The 13,508-nt window shown below is 43.3% G+C and overlaps 1 protein-coding gene and 1 non-coding gene across 3 annotated transcripts in view; one reads left to right on the top strand and one right to left on the bottom strand.

Moving 5' to 3' along the window:
• The window catches only part of SCAF8 (SR-related CTD associated factor 8), a 100,977-nt gene extending 88,992 nt beyond the window's left edge, over window positions 1–11,985 (top strand). For both annotated transcript variants that reach the window (XM_075554345.1, XM_075554344.1), the window contains 4 exons: window positions 537–684; window positions 2,623–2,691; window positions 6,338–6,556; window positions 9,883–11,985. In XM_075554345.1, the coding sequence (XP_075410460.1) occupies window positions 537–684; window positions 2,623–2,691; window positions 6,338–6,556; window positions 9,883–11,336 (1,890 nt within the window). In that variant the 3' untranslated portion in view covers window positions 11,337–11,985. The remainder of the gene's footprint in view (window positions 1–536; window positions 685–2,622; window positions 2,692–6,337; window positions 6,557–9,882) is intronic.
• LOC142453882 (U2 spliceosomal RNA) lies at window positions 9,384–9,573 on the bottom strand. Its single transcript, XR_012785455.1, has one exon. It is a non-coding gene; the product is annotated as a U2 spliceosomal RNA (small nuclear RNA).
• Window positions 11,986–13,508: the final 1,523 nt, after the last annotated feature.

The raw sequence follows: 13,508 nt of genomic DNA, 5'->3' as shown, positions 1-13,508 counted from the left end.
TGACCAGCCAGGTGAGAGGTGTCAGCTCAGAACAGAAGTGATAGCAGCCATGGCAGCAAGTCTGCCCTGGTCAGATGGTAGGCATGCTGTGAAGGTGACTTTCTTCCAATCACAGCCTTTCTGCTGTTTCTGGATGCAGAGCTCTGAGAAGGAGCAGAGGCAAGGTTTTATCTGGGCATGAGAAAGGCATCGGCAGAAGGGCGACTTCAAGTTTTGAAGTTGAGTAGATCACCCATAGTTCCCCAATCTAGGCATTTGGCAATGGCTGTCCACAGTGGTGGGGGTAAAAGATGGCTGTGTTGGGATTAGAAGGTAAATGCATGAGAAAATCAGGACATTTCTAAAGCTGCTACTGACATCCTTCCGACGGTGGTGGCTCACTGTCACACTGGTATATTGCAAGAAAGAGGCCGCAATTGTCTTCCTTTGTTTCTTCCTGAATCATAAATAGAAATGCTGTACCTTTATTTTTTTTAAGATGTGCTCCTTCAGGTAAATAAAATGATGTGTGGGCTTTTACCCTTTTCCCACCAAAGATTCCCGTTGCACCGGCTGTTCCTGCTGTCAGCTTAGTCCCCCCAGCATTTCCTGTGTCCATGCCGGTTCCTCCTCCTGGATTCAGCCCGCTGGGACCCCCGCCTCCTTTTCTTCGAGCAAGTTTTAATCCTTCTCAACCTCCTCCTGGTAAGGACTTCTGGTGATACTTTATCATTTGAGTTCTGTGTAGAATATTATGTAGAGACCTCCTTTCCAGACATAAGTTCCATCGAGCAATGATTCTCAGACGTTCCCATGTGTCAGGGTCACCTACAGGCACCACTGCATCTCAGGTGTCCTCTAATTCGGCCTTCGGCTTCCTGAAGCCCAAGCTTTGAAAAGTAGGGATGAAAAAGGAAGTCGGAATCTTTCAAATCACTGACGTAATCCTTAAAGTTTACACTGAAGTTTTCATATGAACTCACTGCCATTGAGGCGACCTCCGACTCACAGTGACCCTCTAGTACAAGGTAGAAGTGCCCCTACCTATGGATTTCCAGACTGTAACTCTTTACAAGAGTAGAAAGCCTCAACTTTCTCCTATTTTTATACGAAAGCTCTCTATAACTATTACCTGTCTCATCAGAAAAGTGTGCATTAAATTCTTTAGCTTGCTTCTCCTAAAACTCATTTAATTCCATGTTCGATGTTAGAAATTAGTATCTTACAATACAGTAAAGTGTTCATTGAATTTACACCACTTTTTTAAGTCTGATTTGTTACCAAGATTCCTGTCTTGCACTGTTTCTAGGTGAATATGATCAGTGCCTTAGCATGTCATGCAGCTCTTATGTGGAAAGCTCATGACTAGAAGTTTCAGTAAGATGCTATGAGAAGGTAGGAGGAGGAAGGAGACATTCAGAAGGCCTCAAACGGTTTTGTTTTTTCTTTGAGCTTTATGAATTGTTTATAGGTTAGAAGTACTGCGCTTTCTTTTAAGTTCTTAGCCATTGGCTAAGTTTTCTAGAAGCTCCCAGTAAGACTAAAAAGTTGATTTATTGTCCGAGAGTAATTGTCACTTATTTGTCACATAGCATAAAATTTAAAATGACGGTTTGGTAATTTGAAGTCGGAAGGTTTTCGTAAGAATGTTCTCTGTCATTTTTAAGTTCCTCTTGAAAAGTGCTTTGTATTTGTGATTTAAAATGTAAGAGCACGATTTACACAAGATTTGAGAAACCATACCCACCACATATGCCTCATGAAGTCATTGTCTGTGACTCATTTGCTGAAGCAGTATCTTTAGTTGTCCCCCCTTTTAGCCATTATTTTCGTTACTGGTTTTGTTAATTGGTTCTCTGTTTTAAAAAATATTAGCAGATTCTAGTTTAGAAATTTCATATTAAAGATTATTAAAAGGGCAATAATAAAATATTCTGAGTTAGTGGCCAAATAATGTTTTGAAAGAACATGATACCGTATTTGCTACATTGACATCCTTTTGTGTAATGTGACCAACAGCAGCTTGAAAACGAACTTCCCAGACATTAATTGTGCTAGCTGATAACCAAATTACTGGGCTTATATTGATCTTTGATTTTACAGCATCTTAGAGACTGCCACAGGCCTTCAGTGATTGCATAAGCAGGATAAGTCAATCAGTCCAATCTCATGATAGCTCTGAGCGTTTTTACTTAGTTGGACTTTGGTGATTCAGTGGGAAAATTCTCACCTTCTGTGTGGGAGACCCACGTTTGATTCTCAGCCAGGACTTTTCATGTGCAAGTGTCATTAGAGGCTTGCATGTTATGACCGAGCAGATTTCAGGGGAGCTTCCAGACTAAGATAGGCTAGGAAAGAAAGGCTCAGTCATCCACTTCACAAACATCAGCCAAAGAAGAACCCAAGCGAACCCAATGCTCTGCTATCTAACCAGCAGCGTTCATTCTGTTGGGTGGTGGTGGGGTTGCCCCGAGTAAGGGATCACCTCAACGGCAACTAACAAGGTGAGAATGTGAAAGTAATGCTAATTGAAACTGCACACAAATACAAATAGGAAAGGTCACTTGATTCTAGATTTTGAAATCCATAGTTTAGCCAAATAATTTTCTTGTTACTGTTTCTTTTCTGGTCTTTTCCGTGTAGGTTTCATGCCACCTCCAGTTCCACCACCTGTTGGACCGCCACCTACGATTCCACCAGTAGTCCCAGCGTGTGAGTTTCTCTAGTCCTGGTAGTACCATGTCACTGTGGGCTTCTGTGAATTACTAATATGTTACTATGAAACACGTTTTTTTGGGTTCATGATTGCTAGAAAATAGCAGTGTCATGTGATACCCAGGTTATATGTCTATTTTCCCAATTATCTCAGAAATAGCTTTTTATTTCTGAATTATTCTAGTCCACATTCACAGCTGATTTCTTTTTATTTTTGCTTTCATTTATTGAATTTCTTAGAGCAGCCCTACCCAGAGAACCCTCTTCCCTCTTCAGTGTTTTCAAGCCGCTCTGCAGTGTGTCATGTAATGGATTTCTCATTTGTGATATGGAATTAGTTCCTTCATCTCCTTACATTTCCTGTGAAACGGAAGTTCGCATGAAAAGCTTGATTAGATTCTGGTTCAACTGTTTGGCAAGATCACTTGCTAGGTGCTTGCTGTAGTTGTGATGCCCGGCCACATCAGGAGCCCCCAGGACCTGCCTTCACGTCCCTTTCTCAGTGGTGGGGAGAAGGAAGGGGGCTTTCAGGGAGCCTTAGAAGTTTCCCTTCAGGTTTCATCTGAAGATTTTACTGTTGTACATTTCCTTGAATCTGTTGTTCATTAGCTGTAAAGTGACAATTTTTCCAATTCTGTAAGTCTTTTCACAGTTATTAGCTAGATTTTTTTCCCCCATTAAACACTCAAGCTTGTGGTATTTACCTTGAAGCGCCCTTCATATGGGAAGCTAGGATAGATGTTCAATTTTCCCTTTTGCCATTTTTCAGGGTGAGATGTTTTTGGCTTATGTTTTCCTCCAACATCTCTGTGTGCCTTTGCTCATGTTGTTGTTGGTCTCAAGTCAGTCCTGACTGATGGCGACCCCACGCGTAGAGTAGAGTGGCTCTGTGGGTCTTTGCAAAGCTCTGACCTTTCAGAAGCAGATTGCCAGGCGTGGCTTATGGGACACCTCAGGCTGGGTCCAGACAGCCATCCTTCCCGCCTATAGCCCAGTTCCTGATGGTTTCGCTACCCTGGTGCTCTTCCGGGCAATGAGCTGTACTTATTTCCACGATAACAGGGGCAGCATGGCTTTTTTGAGCTTTCTGTACCTTTTCTTTCTCTTCTTTTCCCTTTCTTTTCGTCATTTTACTTTAGATTTGTTATTTTATTTATTTATTTATTTAGAGCTTCAGAAGTCCTCTCTGGACAACAAGAGACCTTTGCTGTTACCTTGGTGTCCTTTAGACCTGACGTTCGTTTTTGAGAGCTTTTACTTTTTTGTCCCAGTTTGTTTCAGATGTACCTGGTGTTTTCTGCTCCATTCTGATAATGGGGCACAGGTGTGAGATCACCAAAGAGACTCGTTCTGCTTTTATGGGACTTTTCTTACTTGGGCGAAAAAGTGGCTATATAAGACAGCCACAACAATGCTGATAGGACTTTCTTCATTAGTTGCTTTGACTTTTAGTAATTCTCGTCACTGAAAATGTCAGTGTGCCGTTCATTTTCACTTTCCTACAGTGCATACATGCACAGTAGTCTGAAGATAGAATACCAGTTATTCCACTAGGGAAAACTTAAAATTTCTCCACTACTTTCTTGTCCTCAGAAGAGACTTGCCATTTCCTGCCATCGCCTGAAATAATTTTATCTAGTTCAGTGGTTCTCAACGTTCCTAATGTCGTGACCCTTTAATACAGTTCATGTGTGGTGACCCTCCAACCATAACATTATTTTCATTGCTACTTCATAACTGATTTTGCTACTCTTAAGAATCTGGCAACCCCCATGAAAGGTTCATTTGAAAAACCCCGCTCCAAAAGGGGTTCGGGATCCACAGGTTGAGAACCATTCTAGGTGATTGGAGAACCTCACCTAGCCTGCTTTTCACCTCTCCAGTTTTTCTCCTAAAAGAGAAATTTCAAAAAGGTACAATTCAGCCAGAAAGTAAACCTTTTCAGACATTATATTTTTTATGATGACACCCCACCCCAACCAATTATGGACATTTTTGAAATACTAAATAGCTTTTAATAGACAGGTTTTCCTGTGTTTTTAATTAGTTTACCTACGGTGATTTTGGATTCCTTTGAACAAACAGTAATCTCAGAAAGCGTGCTGCCTTACCGTCTGGACTCGAGTTTGATAGGCACAGAGCTTAGCTTCTGCCGGCAGCCCTCTGCCTCTGCCTCTGCCCTCGGACACCTCTCCGCACTGCATAGACAGCACGAGGGTCTTTGCTTGTTGGTTATTTGGGATGAAATGTTAGTTTCTTCTGGAAATTAAAGTGTTCAGACCCCATTTCTGAATTGATTTTTCAAAGCAACTCTTCTATTCCCAGTGTCCTTATTTGGACAGTCAAGGATGACTTCATGGGGAGAGAAATTCCTCTGCGCATGGGCTCCTCGTGGCTCACAGCGTCACTTGTCATTCTCATAGTTGCCTTGCAGTCACAGGCGGTCTTACTCTGACTTTAGCTGTCATGTGCTAGCAATCTCAGTGTGAGTGAGGATATAAAAATGCTCCTAAAATTCCTGAGTAAGTGATTTAACATTGTTCTAAATGACATAAACACATGGAAAATTAAGATCATACCATGAGGGTTTTTGTATTCTAATGTCCCTAGGGTGGTTTCTACCCATTCTTTAAAATGGAATACTGTTTATTTCATATTTGTAGTCCGCTTTACTTTGATGAGTTGCTAACCTTTTTTGACAGAAGCTAGTGAACCTAAGGATCCTACCAGTACCTGTGGTTGTTGAGGCAGATGAGAATGGGAGCTCGGGAGGGTTTCAGAGGCTGGTTCTTCAGCGGGGTGGGCTAGGGAAAGCTCTCGGGAGTGGAGCCCATTGACTACGCCCCAAGGACCCCAGCATGGTGTCAATGCAGAGGAATGAGGCAGGTGCTCCTTCGCACACTGACTTGTTAGTCTTAACTGCAGGAACCCTTCCGTGTGTTTCCCCTCTGCAGTCCTTGGACAATAATGGTTTTACTGATTACTGGTGATTGATCCTTATTTTACTAAACTTACTAGTGATTTTTGAGAAAATTTGCATAGCTAATGAGGTGGTCATTTAATCCTTTATAAATTTACTGTGTGATGACATCGATGTGCTATAAGGAGTGTGTCATTTTCATTCTGGTGGCTCTCTCTTCATTCATCTAGCTTCTTTGTTGTCCATGTCTTTGCTGCTGGCCCCCCACCCCTTTCTGGGGTCTGGGCCAGATGCTGACCTTTAGGCATCATGTACAGTATTGCTAGAGGGGAACAGGGTTCACAGAGTATTCATTGTTTCATGAACAACTTCGTCTTTTGGCTGACAGGTGAAGTTTGGTGGGAAAAAACCCAATTTTTTAAAGTATGATTTTTCATAATGTCAAGCTTTTCTGACTGAGGTTTAGACTCCACGATGACTCAGTTCTCATGTTGAATGTCTATTATTATTTGGTGTGATTGGTACTACAGAGATGCCAGAAGTTCTCGTTCTGAGCAACACAGAAGGACCCGGAGAGAATGTTATGCTGAGTGAGCAGCTACTCAACAGTTGAGGAGAGGAGAGGGCAGGAACACCCTCTCACAAGATTAACTAAGCCATTGTTGATTTTAACCAAGAGATCATGAGTTGACTGATCTGAAATATATTTCCCTCTTTAAACAGCTCTAGTGCAGCCACCATTATCCATGACACCAGAGACTGTGAAAGACGTTGGTTTTGGGGGCCTGGTTTTGGCTGGTGGTTCTGTTCCCAGTGGTCTTGCAGCAGCTACACTGCCAGCTGGAAGTGTTGTTTTTAATCCTCCAACAAAACCAGATCCTGAAGAAAAAGGACCTCATCTTCCAGACCACCAGCTTTCTTCTGGTGAAAACCCCAGAGCAGGTAAATGCAACACAACAGCCCAGCACCCAGAAAGAAGTGCCTGGGGAAATCTAAGCTTTGCATTTTTACCCCAGGGCCGGGGATCTAACTCTGAATGATGCATGTTTGTAACTGATACAGTGCATAAATGTTCAAATGATGCAATGTTATAAAAGATCACAGCCGCTTAAAATTTTTACTAAGATAATCCCCAAACCCCACCCCAAGCATTTATCACATAGGTGTGACATTTTTCCATTAAGAACTCTGGTTTTGTGTTTGCTTTTTGGGACTCCTTCAATGTCTTGTGCAATAAAGTTGCACAGAGTCAGTTGCTGGCTACCAGAAGGCTGGTTCTGATTCCTAGCAGCCATGTGTGCAGCAATACAGACAGACCTCTGCCTGGCCCTGCTTCATCCTCATGATTGTTGCTGTGTTTGAGATCATTGCTGTAGCCATGGGGCCCACCTCATTCATGGGCCTCCTCCCTTTTACTGACTTCCTCCTTTACTGAGCACGATGTCTTCCAGGAACTGGTTGTTCCTGATAACATGCTCAGTCTCACCATCTTGGCCTCCAACGGGATACTCTTGATAGAGTTCCAAGACAGTGTTTGTGCGTCTAGCATCACAGGGGATATCCACTATTTGCCAACGCCATAATTCAAAGACAGCAGTTCTGCACTCTTCCTTAAATTCATCGTCCTGCATTTGCATGCATATGAAATAATGGAGGTGGGGGGACAGGCGGGACATGGTTTGAGTCAGATGCACTTTAGCCCTCAAACTGATAACTTTTGCCCTCAAACTGATAACTTTTGCTCTTAACCGTATTGTAGAGGTCTTTTGCCCAATGGAATATGTTATTTGATTTCTTGACTGTTGCTGATTGGCCCAGTGGTGAGGACTTCTGCTTTGTGTTGCGGCAGAATGCCATCTGTACCTTCAGTGCGCTTCTTTAGTGTTTCAGTTCTCTTCACTGTTAGCAAGCGCAGTGGTGCTCTCTGCACCTTGCAGCTGTTCTTACTAAGCCTCCTTCCTACCCTGGTGCTGCAGCATTCTTCTTTATATGGTCCAACTTCTCAGTATTTGCTCAGTACACAGATTGAACAAGTGTGGTGAGAAGATTCAACTCTGTTGCACACTCTGTTGCTGAATTGAAACCATGCCATTTCCCCCAATTGTGAATAACTTATTCTCAATCTCTGTATAGTTCCGAACGAGCCCTGTACGTGTTCTGGAAATCTCATTCTTTGCATTGTTTTCCATGTCTTGGTTTACGCAAAAAGCACAAGTATAACATCTTTCTTGTATTCTCTACTTTGAGCCAAGATCCATCTGACATCAGCAATGTTATTCTTTGTTTTAAATCTTCTGAATCCAGCTCGAATGTCTGACAGTTTCTCTTAACGCACTAGTGCAATCTCTCTAAAAGTTTCTTCAGCAAAATATTACTTGCATGTGATATTAATGATGGTGATAATTTCCACATTCAGCTGGATCAATTTTGTTTGGAATGAGTACAAATATGGAGCGCTGCCAAGTGGTGTGGCCAGTCTAGTTAACAGCCTTCCAAATTTCTTGGTATCAATATATGAGCACCTCCAGAGTTACATCAGTTTGTTGAAACATGTGAATCGGTCTTCTGTCAATTTCTGTAGCCTTATTTTTCACCAGTGCCTTCAATACAGTTTGGATATCTTTCATAGTATTGATTCTGGACAATATGCTACCTTCTAAAACAGGAATATCTAGCAATTTTATTTGATAGCGTGACTATGTATTCTTTCCGTCCTCTTGATGCTTCCTGCAGTGGGCGTTACTTTGCAATACCATTCATCAGTATTACAACTCAAGGCTTGAATCTTTTTTATCAGTTCTTTCAGCCAAAGTAATACCATATGTATTCCTCCCTTTTGGCTTTTTAACTCCAGGTCCTTATATATTTCATTTTAATATTTTACTTTCCCTTCTCTGGCCCCCTTTGGAATCGTCTGATCAGCGTCTTTGGTCCGTGGTATTTTCTTTTTGCTGTAACTGCTTCCTTTCTTGTTCCAAGTGCAAGTTTCAGGGCCTCTTCTAACATTGCACTAGCCTTGTCTTTCCTGTCTTTCTAATGACCCTTTCTTCATGTGTGATGTCATGCTACCACTCCTCTCTCATTACTGTTCAATATGCATCGACTCTGTTTTTGAGATGGTCTCTAAATTTCAGAATATACCCGCTGTGCTGTGGCTCTGGTGGACTTTTAAATTTTTTCTTCAGTTGTACTTGGACCTAATTATAAGCAGTTTGATGACCTGTTCTGCCGTCAGGCTGGCCATGTTTTGACATAAGAAACTGAGCAGCTTCTTTATCTCTTTAGCGATGCCATTGATCTGAGTGCTGGCTATGCCACCTCAGAGTTTTAAGGCCATTGTCACTAGGTTGTCGAAAAACATGCAGTGACGGCGCCTTTGGTCTCGCAAGTCTCTTCATCCCTTCTCTCGCCTCAGTATTGTCGTTGAAGCCATGTTTTACAAGTGCAGGTTGCATTTTAATCACTAGTAATTACCAGTGCATCTTGATTGATAGATTGATCAATTTCAGACGGTAGCAGTAGGTAAAAATCTAATTTTGTTCATCTTTGACAGTAGTGGTTTGTGCATAAATTAAATCATCTCCCTTTTAAGTATAAGAATGTCTTACAGGAAGATAAAAGTGTAAAGTACTAGGTTTCAATAACTTAGAGCCCAAGCTTGACTTTTATGAAAGCTGTATAGGTCATTCGAAAGTAGTTGGTACTTTTATATAGGAATGATGGATATTTTGTTTAGGGATGCTTTTTTTTTTTTTTTAAAGACCCTCTAAGGGGCTGCACCATTGCTGGAAGTACTGTAATACCAGGTTGATGCGTGGAGTGAATGGAGCAAGCTTCTAACCCAACTTCTACTTGCAAAAATAGATTTAATGTATTGTCTTCAGATAGAGGCCATATCAGATATTAAACTAATAAGAACAATACTACACTTGATCTTAGCCAAAAGGCTGAGAAGCGAGTAGGAATGCTTTTTAAAGGTGAAGTATTGCTATCGAAGCGGGCATTTTGGTCAGTTTAAAGATTTCAGGTTAAGGTTGCAGCTCCACTTTTAAGTATTTATTACTCGTGATTGTAATAATAATTTTACCTGGAAGTTTTGTTTATATCTAGTACACCTTGAGTTTTGGGTTGATCAAGTAGGTGATTGAGCTAACTACTGAACATGATACTATTAATTGTTATAAATTTGATGGTGATCTTTTTATGCCAGAATGACTACTTTTATGAATATTTACAAACTCCCCCCACCCCTTTTATTTGCATTTTAGTGATTCCAAATGATGTTTCCGGTAGCCCTGCAATGCTAGGACCGCCATCAAATATTGGAAACAGCTCTGGAATTCTGGGAGTTCAAAGACCAAACATATCGAGCAATTCAGAAATTCTTGGAGTTCGGCCGTCAAATGTTGCCAGCAGCCCAGGTGTCATTGGAGCCCAGCCACCAAATCTCCTGACTAACTCTGCAATCTTGGGATTACAGCCGCCGAGTGTGTCAAATAGCTCTGGACTTATGGGCATGCTACCCCCACATATGCCCAGCAACTCTGGACTTGTAGGAATACAGCCTCCAACTGTTCCCAGTGCCTCTGGACTTATGGGAACACAGCCACCAGCTGGGCCTCAAAACTTACCCCCATTGAATATCTCTACTCAAAGAATGCCTGTGATGCCAATGCTCGACCTTCGTCCAGGACTGATGCCCCAGGGGCCTGGGCCTCGATTCCCTTTAATGCAGCCTGGAATTCCACCACACCGAGGCCTCCCTCCTCCATCAGTACTTGAATCCGCTCTGCACCCACCCCCCCGGGGCCCTTTTCCTCCAGGGGACATTTTTAGTCATCCGGAAAGACCGTTTCTAGCTCCCGGAAGGCCAAGCGTAGACAGTGTTCCGAACCCAGACAAACGGCTGCCCCTCGGCAGTGATACCATCCAGCAAGAAGGGGACCGGGATTACCGGTTTCCTCCACTGGAGGCCAGGGAAAGCCTGAGCATGCCGCCCCCGGGGGATGTTAGGGATGCACTCGGGCGCCCGGTAGATCCCAGAGAAGGCCCTGGACGCCCCCCTGTAGATGGGCGGGAACACTTTGGAAGACCTCCTGTAGACATGAGGGAGAGTCTTGTGAGGCCAGGCCTAGAGCATCTTGGGCGAAGAGATCACTTTGGCTTTAACCCAGAGAAGCCTTGGGGCCACCGGGGAGACTTTGATGAGAGAGAACATCGAGTCCTGCCCATCTTTGGTGGACCAAAGGGCTTGCATGAAGAAAGGGGTCGATTTCGGCCAGGCGGCTATAGATTTGATCCTCGAAGTGGCCCTTGGAACCGAGGATTTGGACAAGAAGTCCACAGAGATTTCGATGACCGCAGAAGACCCTGGGAGAGACAGAGGGATAGGGATGACAGAGATTTTGATTTCTGCAGAGAAATGAATGGAAACCGCCTTGGACGAGACAGAATTCCAAACACCTGGGTCCCCCCTCCCCATGCTCGGGTTTTTGATTATTTTGAAGGGGCTGCTTCTCAACGAAAAGGTGACGCTGTGCCTCAGGTGAATGGTGACAACACAGAAAGACATGCCCAGCCGGCACCATTACAAGTCCAGAAGGACCCCGGACTCTATGAGAAACTGCCCTCCTCGAGTGAGCTAAGCAAGGAGAAGAGTGACACAGTTGCTGATGTAGAAAGTGAACCAGTGGTAGAAAGCACAGAAACTGAGGGGACATAATCATCACTCAGTAGGTAAAGTTGTCATCTCTCTGTACTAGATTAATGGCTGACTGGACCTCAGGCGTTCACTTTGGTCTGCCAGAATTAAGTTAATCTGATGTTCATGTTCTCCTTTCTCTTAAAATAATTGTACAACTGACTTGTATAGACATTGTTCTTAATATGAACATGGTAGCTGAAACAGTTTTTTATTTTTCTGGTAAAATATAAATGTTGCCCCCAGATTCTTTTAACTTCAAGGAAATGAGTAACAGCTTGTCAGAGCCTTCCTGTGGAAGAAAGCCTTTTTTTTAGAGACTGCCACTAGGTTGGATGTGGTAATAGAGATGCTCCAGATAGCAAGCGGTGGTATCCCTGGCCCGGGTTTCTAGGCTGCTGCAGACTTTTATGGTAATAGACAAAGCTGTGAGATTTTATGCAAAGACTGGCTCTAGGTGTGCGAGGAGCACAATGCAGAGATTTCGACGGGGGGCTTGTAAAACCGACACGATGGTCTGTTTCTCACAAGTCCGTGTCTGTGATTTGTTCCTCATCTGCAGTGCGTAACAAAAGAACAAAGACAGCAACAACAACGTAAATATTAAAGTACATTTCAATGTTGGGTGAGTTTTGTTTTTAGATGCCAATAAAACTTATTTGTTTGATAACAGTGTTCTAGGAATTGTATTTTTTCAATCTACAAGTTCTGCAAACCTCGCATCATAAGCAGCATGTGCTTGCTTGTTGCACAAGTTTTCTCTTGCCCCTCACAGCAGCCAGCGAAGGCTGCAGGGGGCGGGACGGCCCTGCAGCCTCCCTAGTGTGGTTGCCGGGCCTGGGAGCCCAAGGGTGCTCTCTCTCTTTCTCTGCGCGTTTAGCCTCGCGCACATACGGAGAAAAGCCGGAAGCTGACAGTCTAGATAGCGAAATAGATCTAATTTGGAAATTGCCCAAACTTAGGTGATAATGTTCCTCCTAGATTTTATGAAGGGAAAGTAGGAAGTATTGGAGAGAGAGAATTGGGAGGTCTGGCAGTTCTTTTATAAACCAGTTGAGCATGAAGCCAGATTTCCCCACAAATGCCTGCCTTGTTCTGTCTCACACACTTCCTCGCTAGTCTTGGGAGCTAGTGCCAGCGGAAAAGGCCTCAGCGGTCAGTTGTCTCGCATGTGGAGCTAGTGGCACCAAGTGCACAGTGGCGCTGGTGGACGCATGCACACTCGTGTCCCAGGTGCCCTGGTGACACACATGGTAGAGTGGCCTCGAGGGAAACTGAGGAGCAGCAGAAACACTGGCATGGTGCCATGTTCCTGTTGATTTGTTTTTGCTTTACAGGTTTTATTTGCTGTTTGTTTCTCCTTTGGGTTTTAATGTCTATGAGTGGGCTTCACAAAGTGAGTGAACAAATGGAAGTTTAAATGATAGGGAATTTTTCTGTGCACTCTGAAATCACCCCCCCCCCCCCACCCGTCTGTATGTACACACATACTTGCTTACATAGGAAACCATTGGTGTGTTACAGTTTGTAAAGGAAGGCTTTGATCGGGTCAGGGGCTGGCACTCTTTTTTTTTTTTTTAAGCAGTTCTAGCCATCCCTCACGCGTTCTCCTGATGTAGTATTCCTGAGCCACCTTTGTCACGCCTTCCAAAGGGCTAGGACACCTCACCAGCTGTTTCAGGTGGGGCAGCTCTGCTTTACCAGGATGATCTTGAGATTTACAAGAGCTTAAAGGTTCTGCCAAAAATGACGTGTTTTTCTTCTTACAAGTTCTGAGTAGAGTTAGTACATCCCTGATTTCATTGTTTTGGGGAACGAATGAGTAAGAACAAAGATTTGGTATTTATCTCTAATCATTCATTTGTATTTGTTTTAGTCCCTTCTTGCCCTACGGTACAATAATATTTTAATATCAGGAAGGATGATCTCCTCCAGCTCCTGTACCAGTTTTCAGGCAGTCATTCATTTTTCAATTAAGTAGGAAAGCAAAAGACTGTTCAGTAATGTCCTGTCAGAATCTTTAAAAAGTACTGTTGGTCCTTCAGGTGCAAACTTGAAATCCGTTGACGGAGGTTGCACTGTGTGAAGGGTCTCCTGCCAAGGTGGTGGCCCTCCGTGGTGAGCTGCACAAGCCGCGACACCTGCTCTGCTTTCCCCACGCTTGCTTGAATGATACTTGAACAAAAGGACGTC

This window comes from Tenrec ecaudatus, chromosome 7 (genome assembly GCF_050624435.1).
Source record: "Tenrec ecaudatus isolate mTenEca1 chromosome 7, mTenEca1.hap1, whole genome shotgun sequence".
Lineage (NCBI taxonomy): Eukaryota > Metazoa > Chordata > Mammalia > Afrosoricida > Tenrecidae > Tenrec > Tenrec ecaudatus.
Note: the sequence above shows the minus strand (reverse complement) of the source record. Positions and strands in the feature narration are given on the sequence as shown.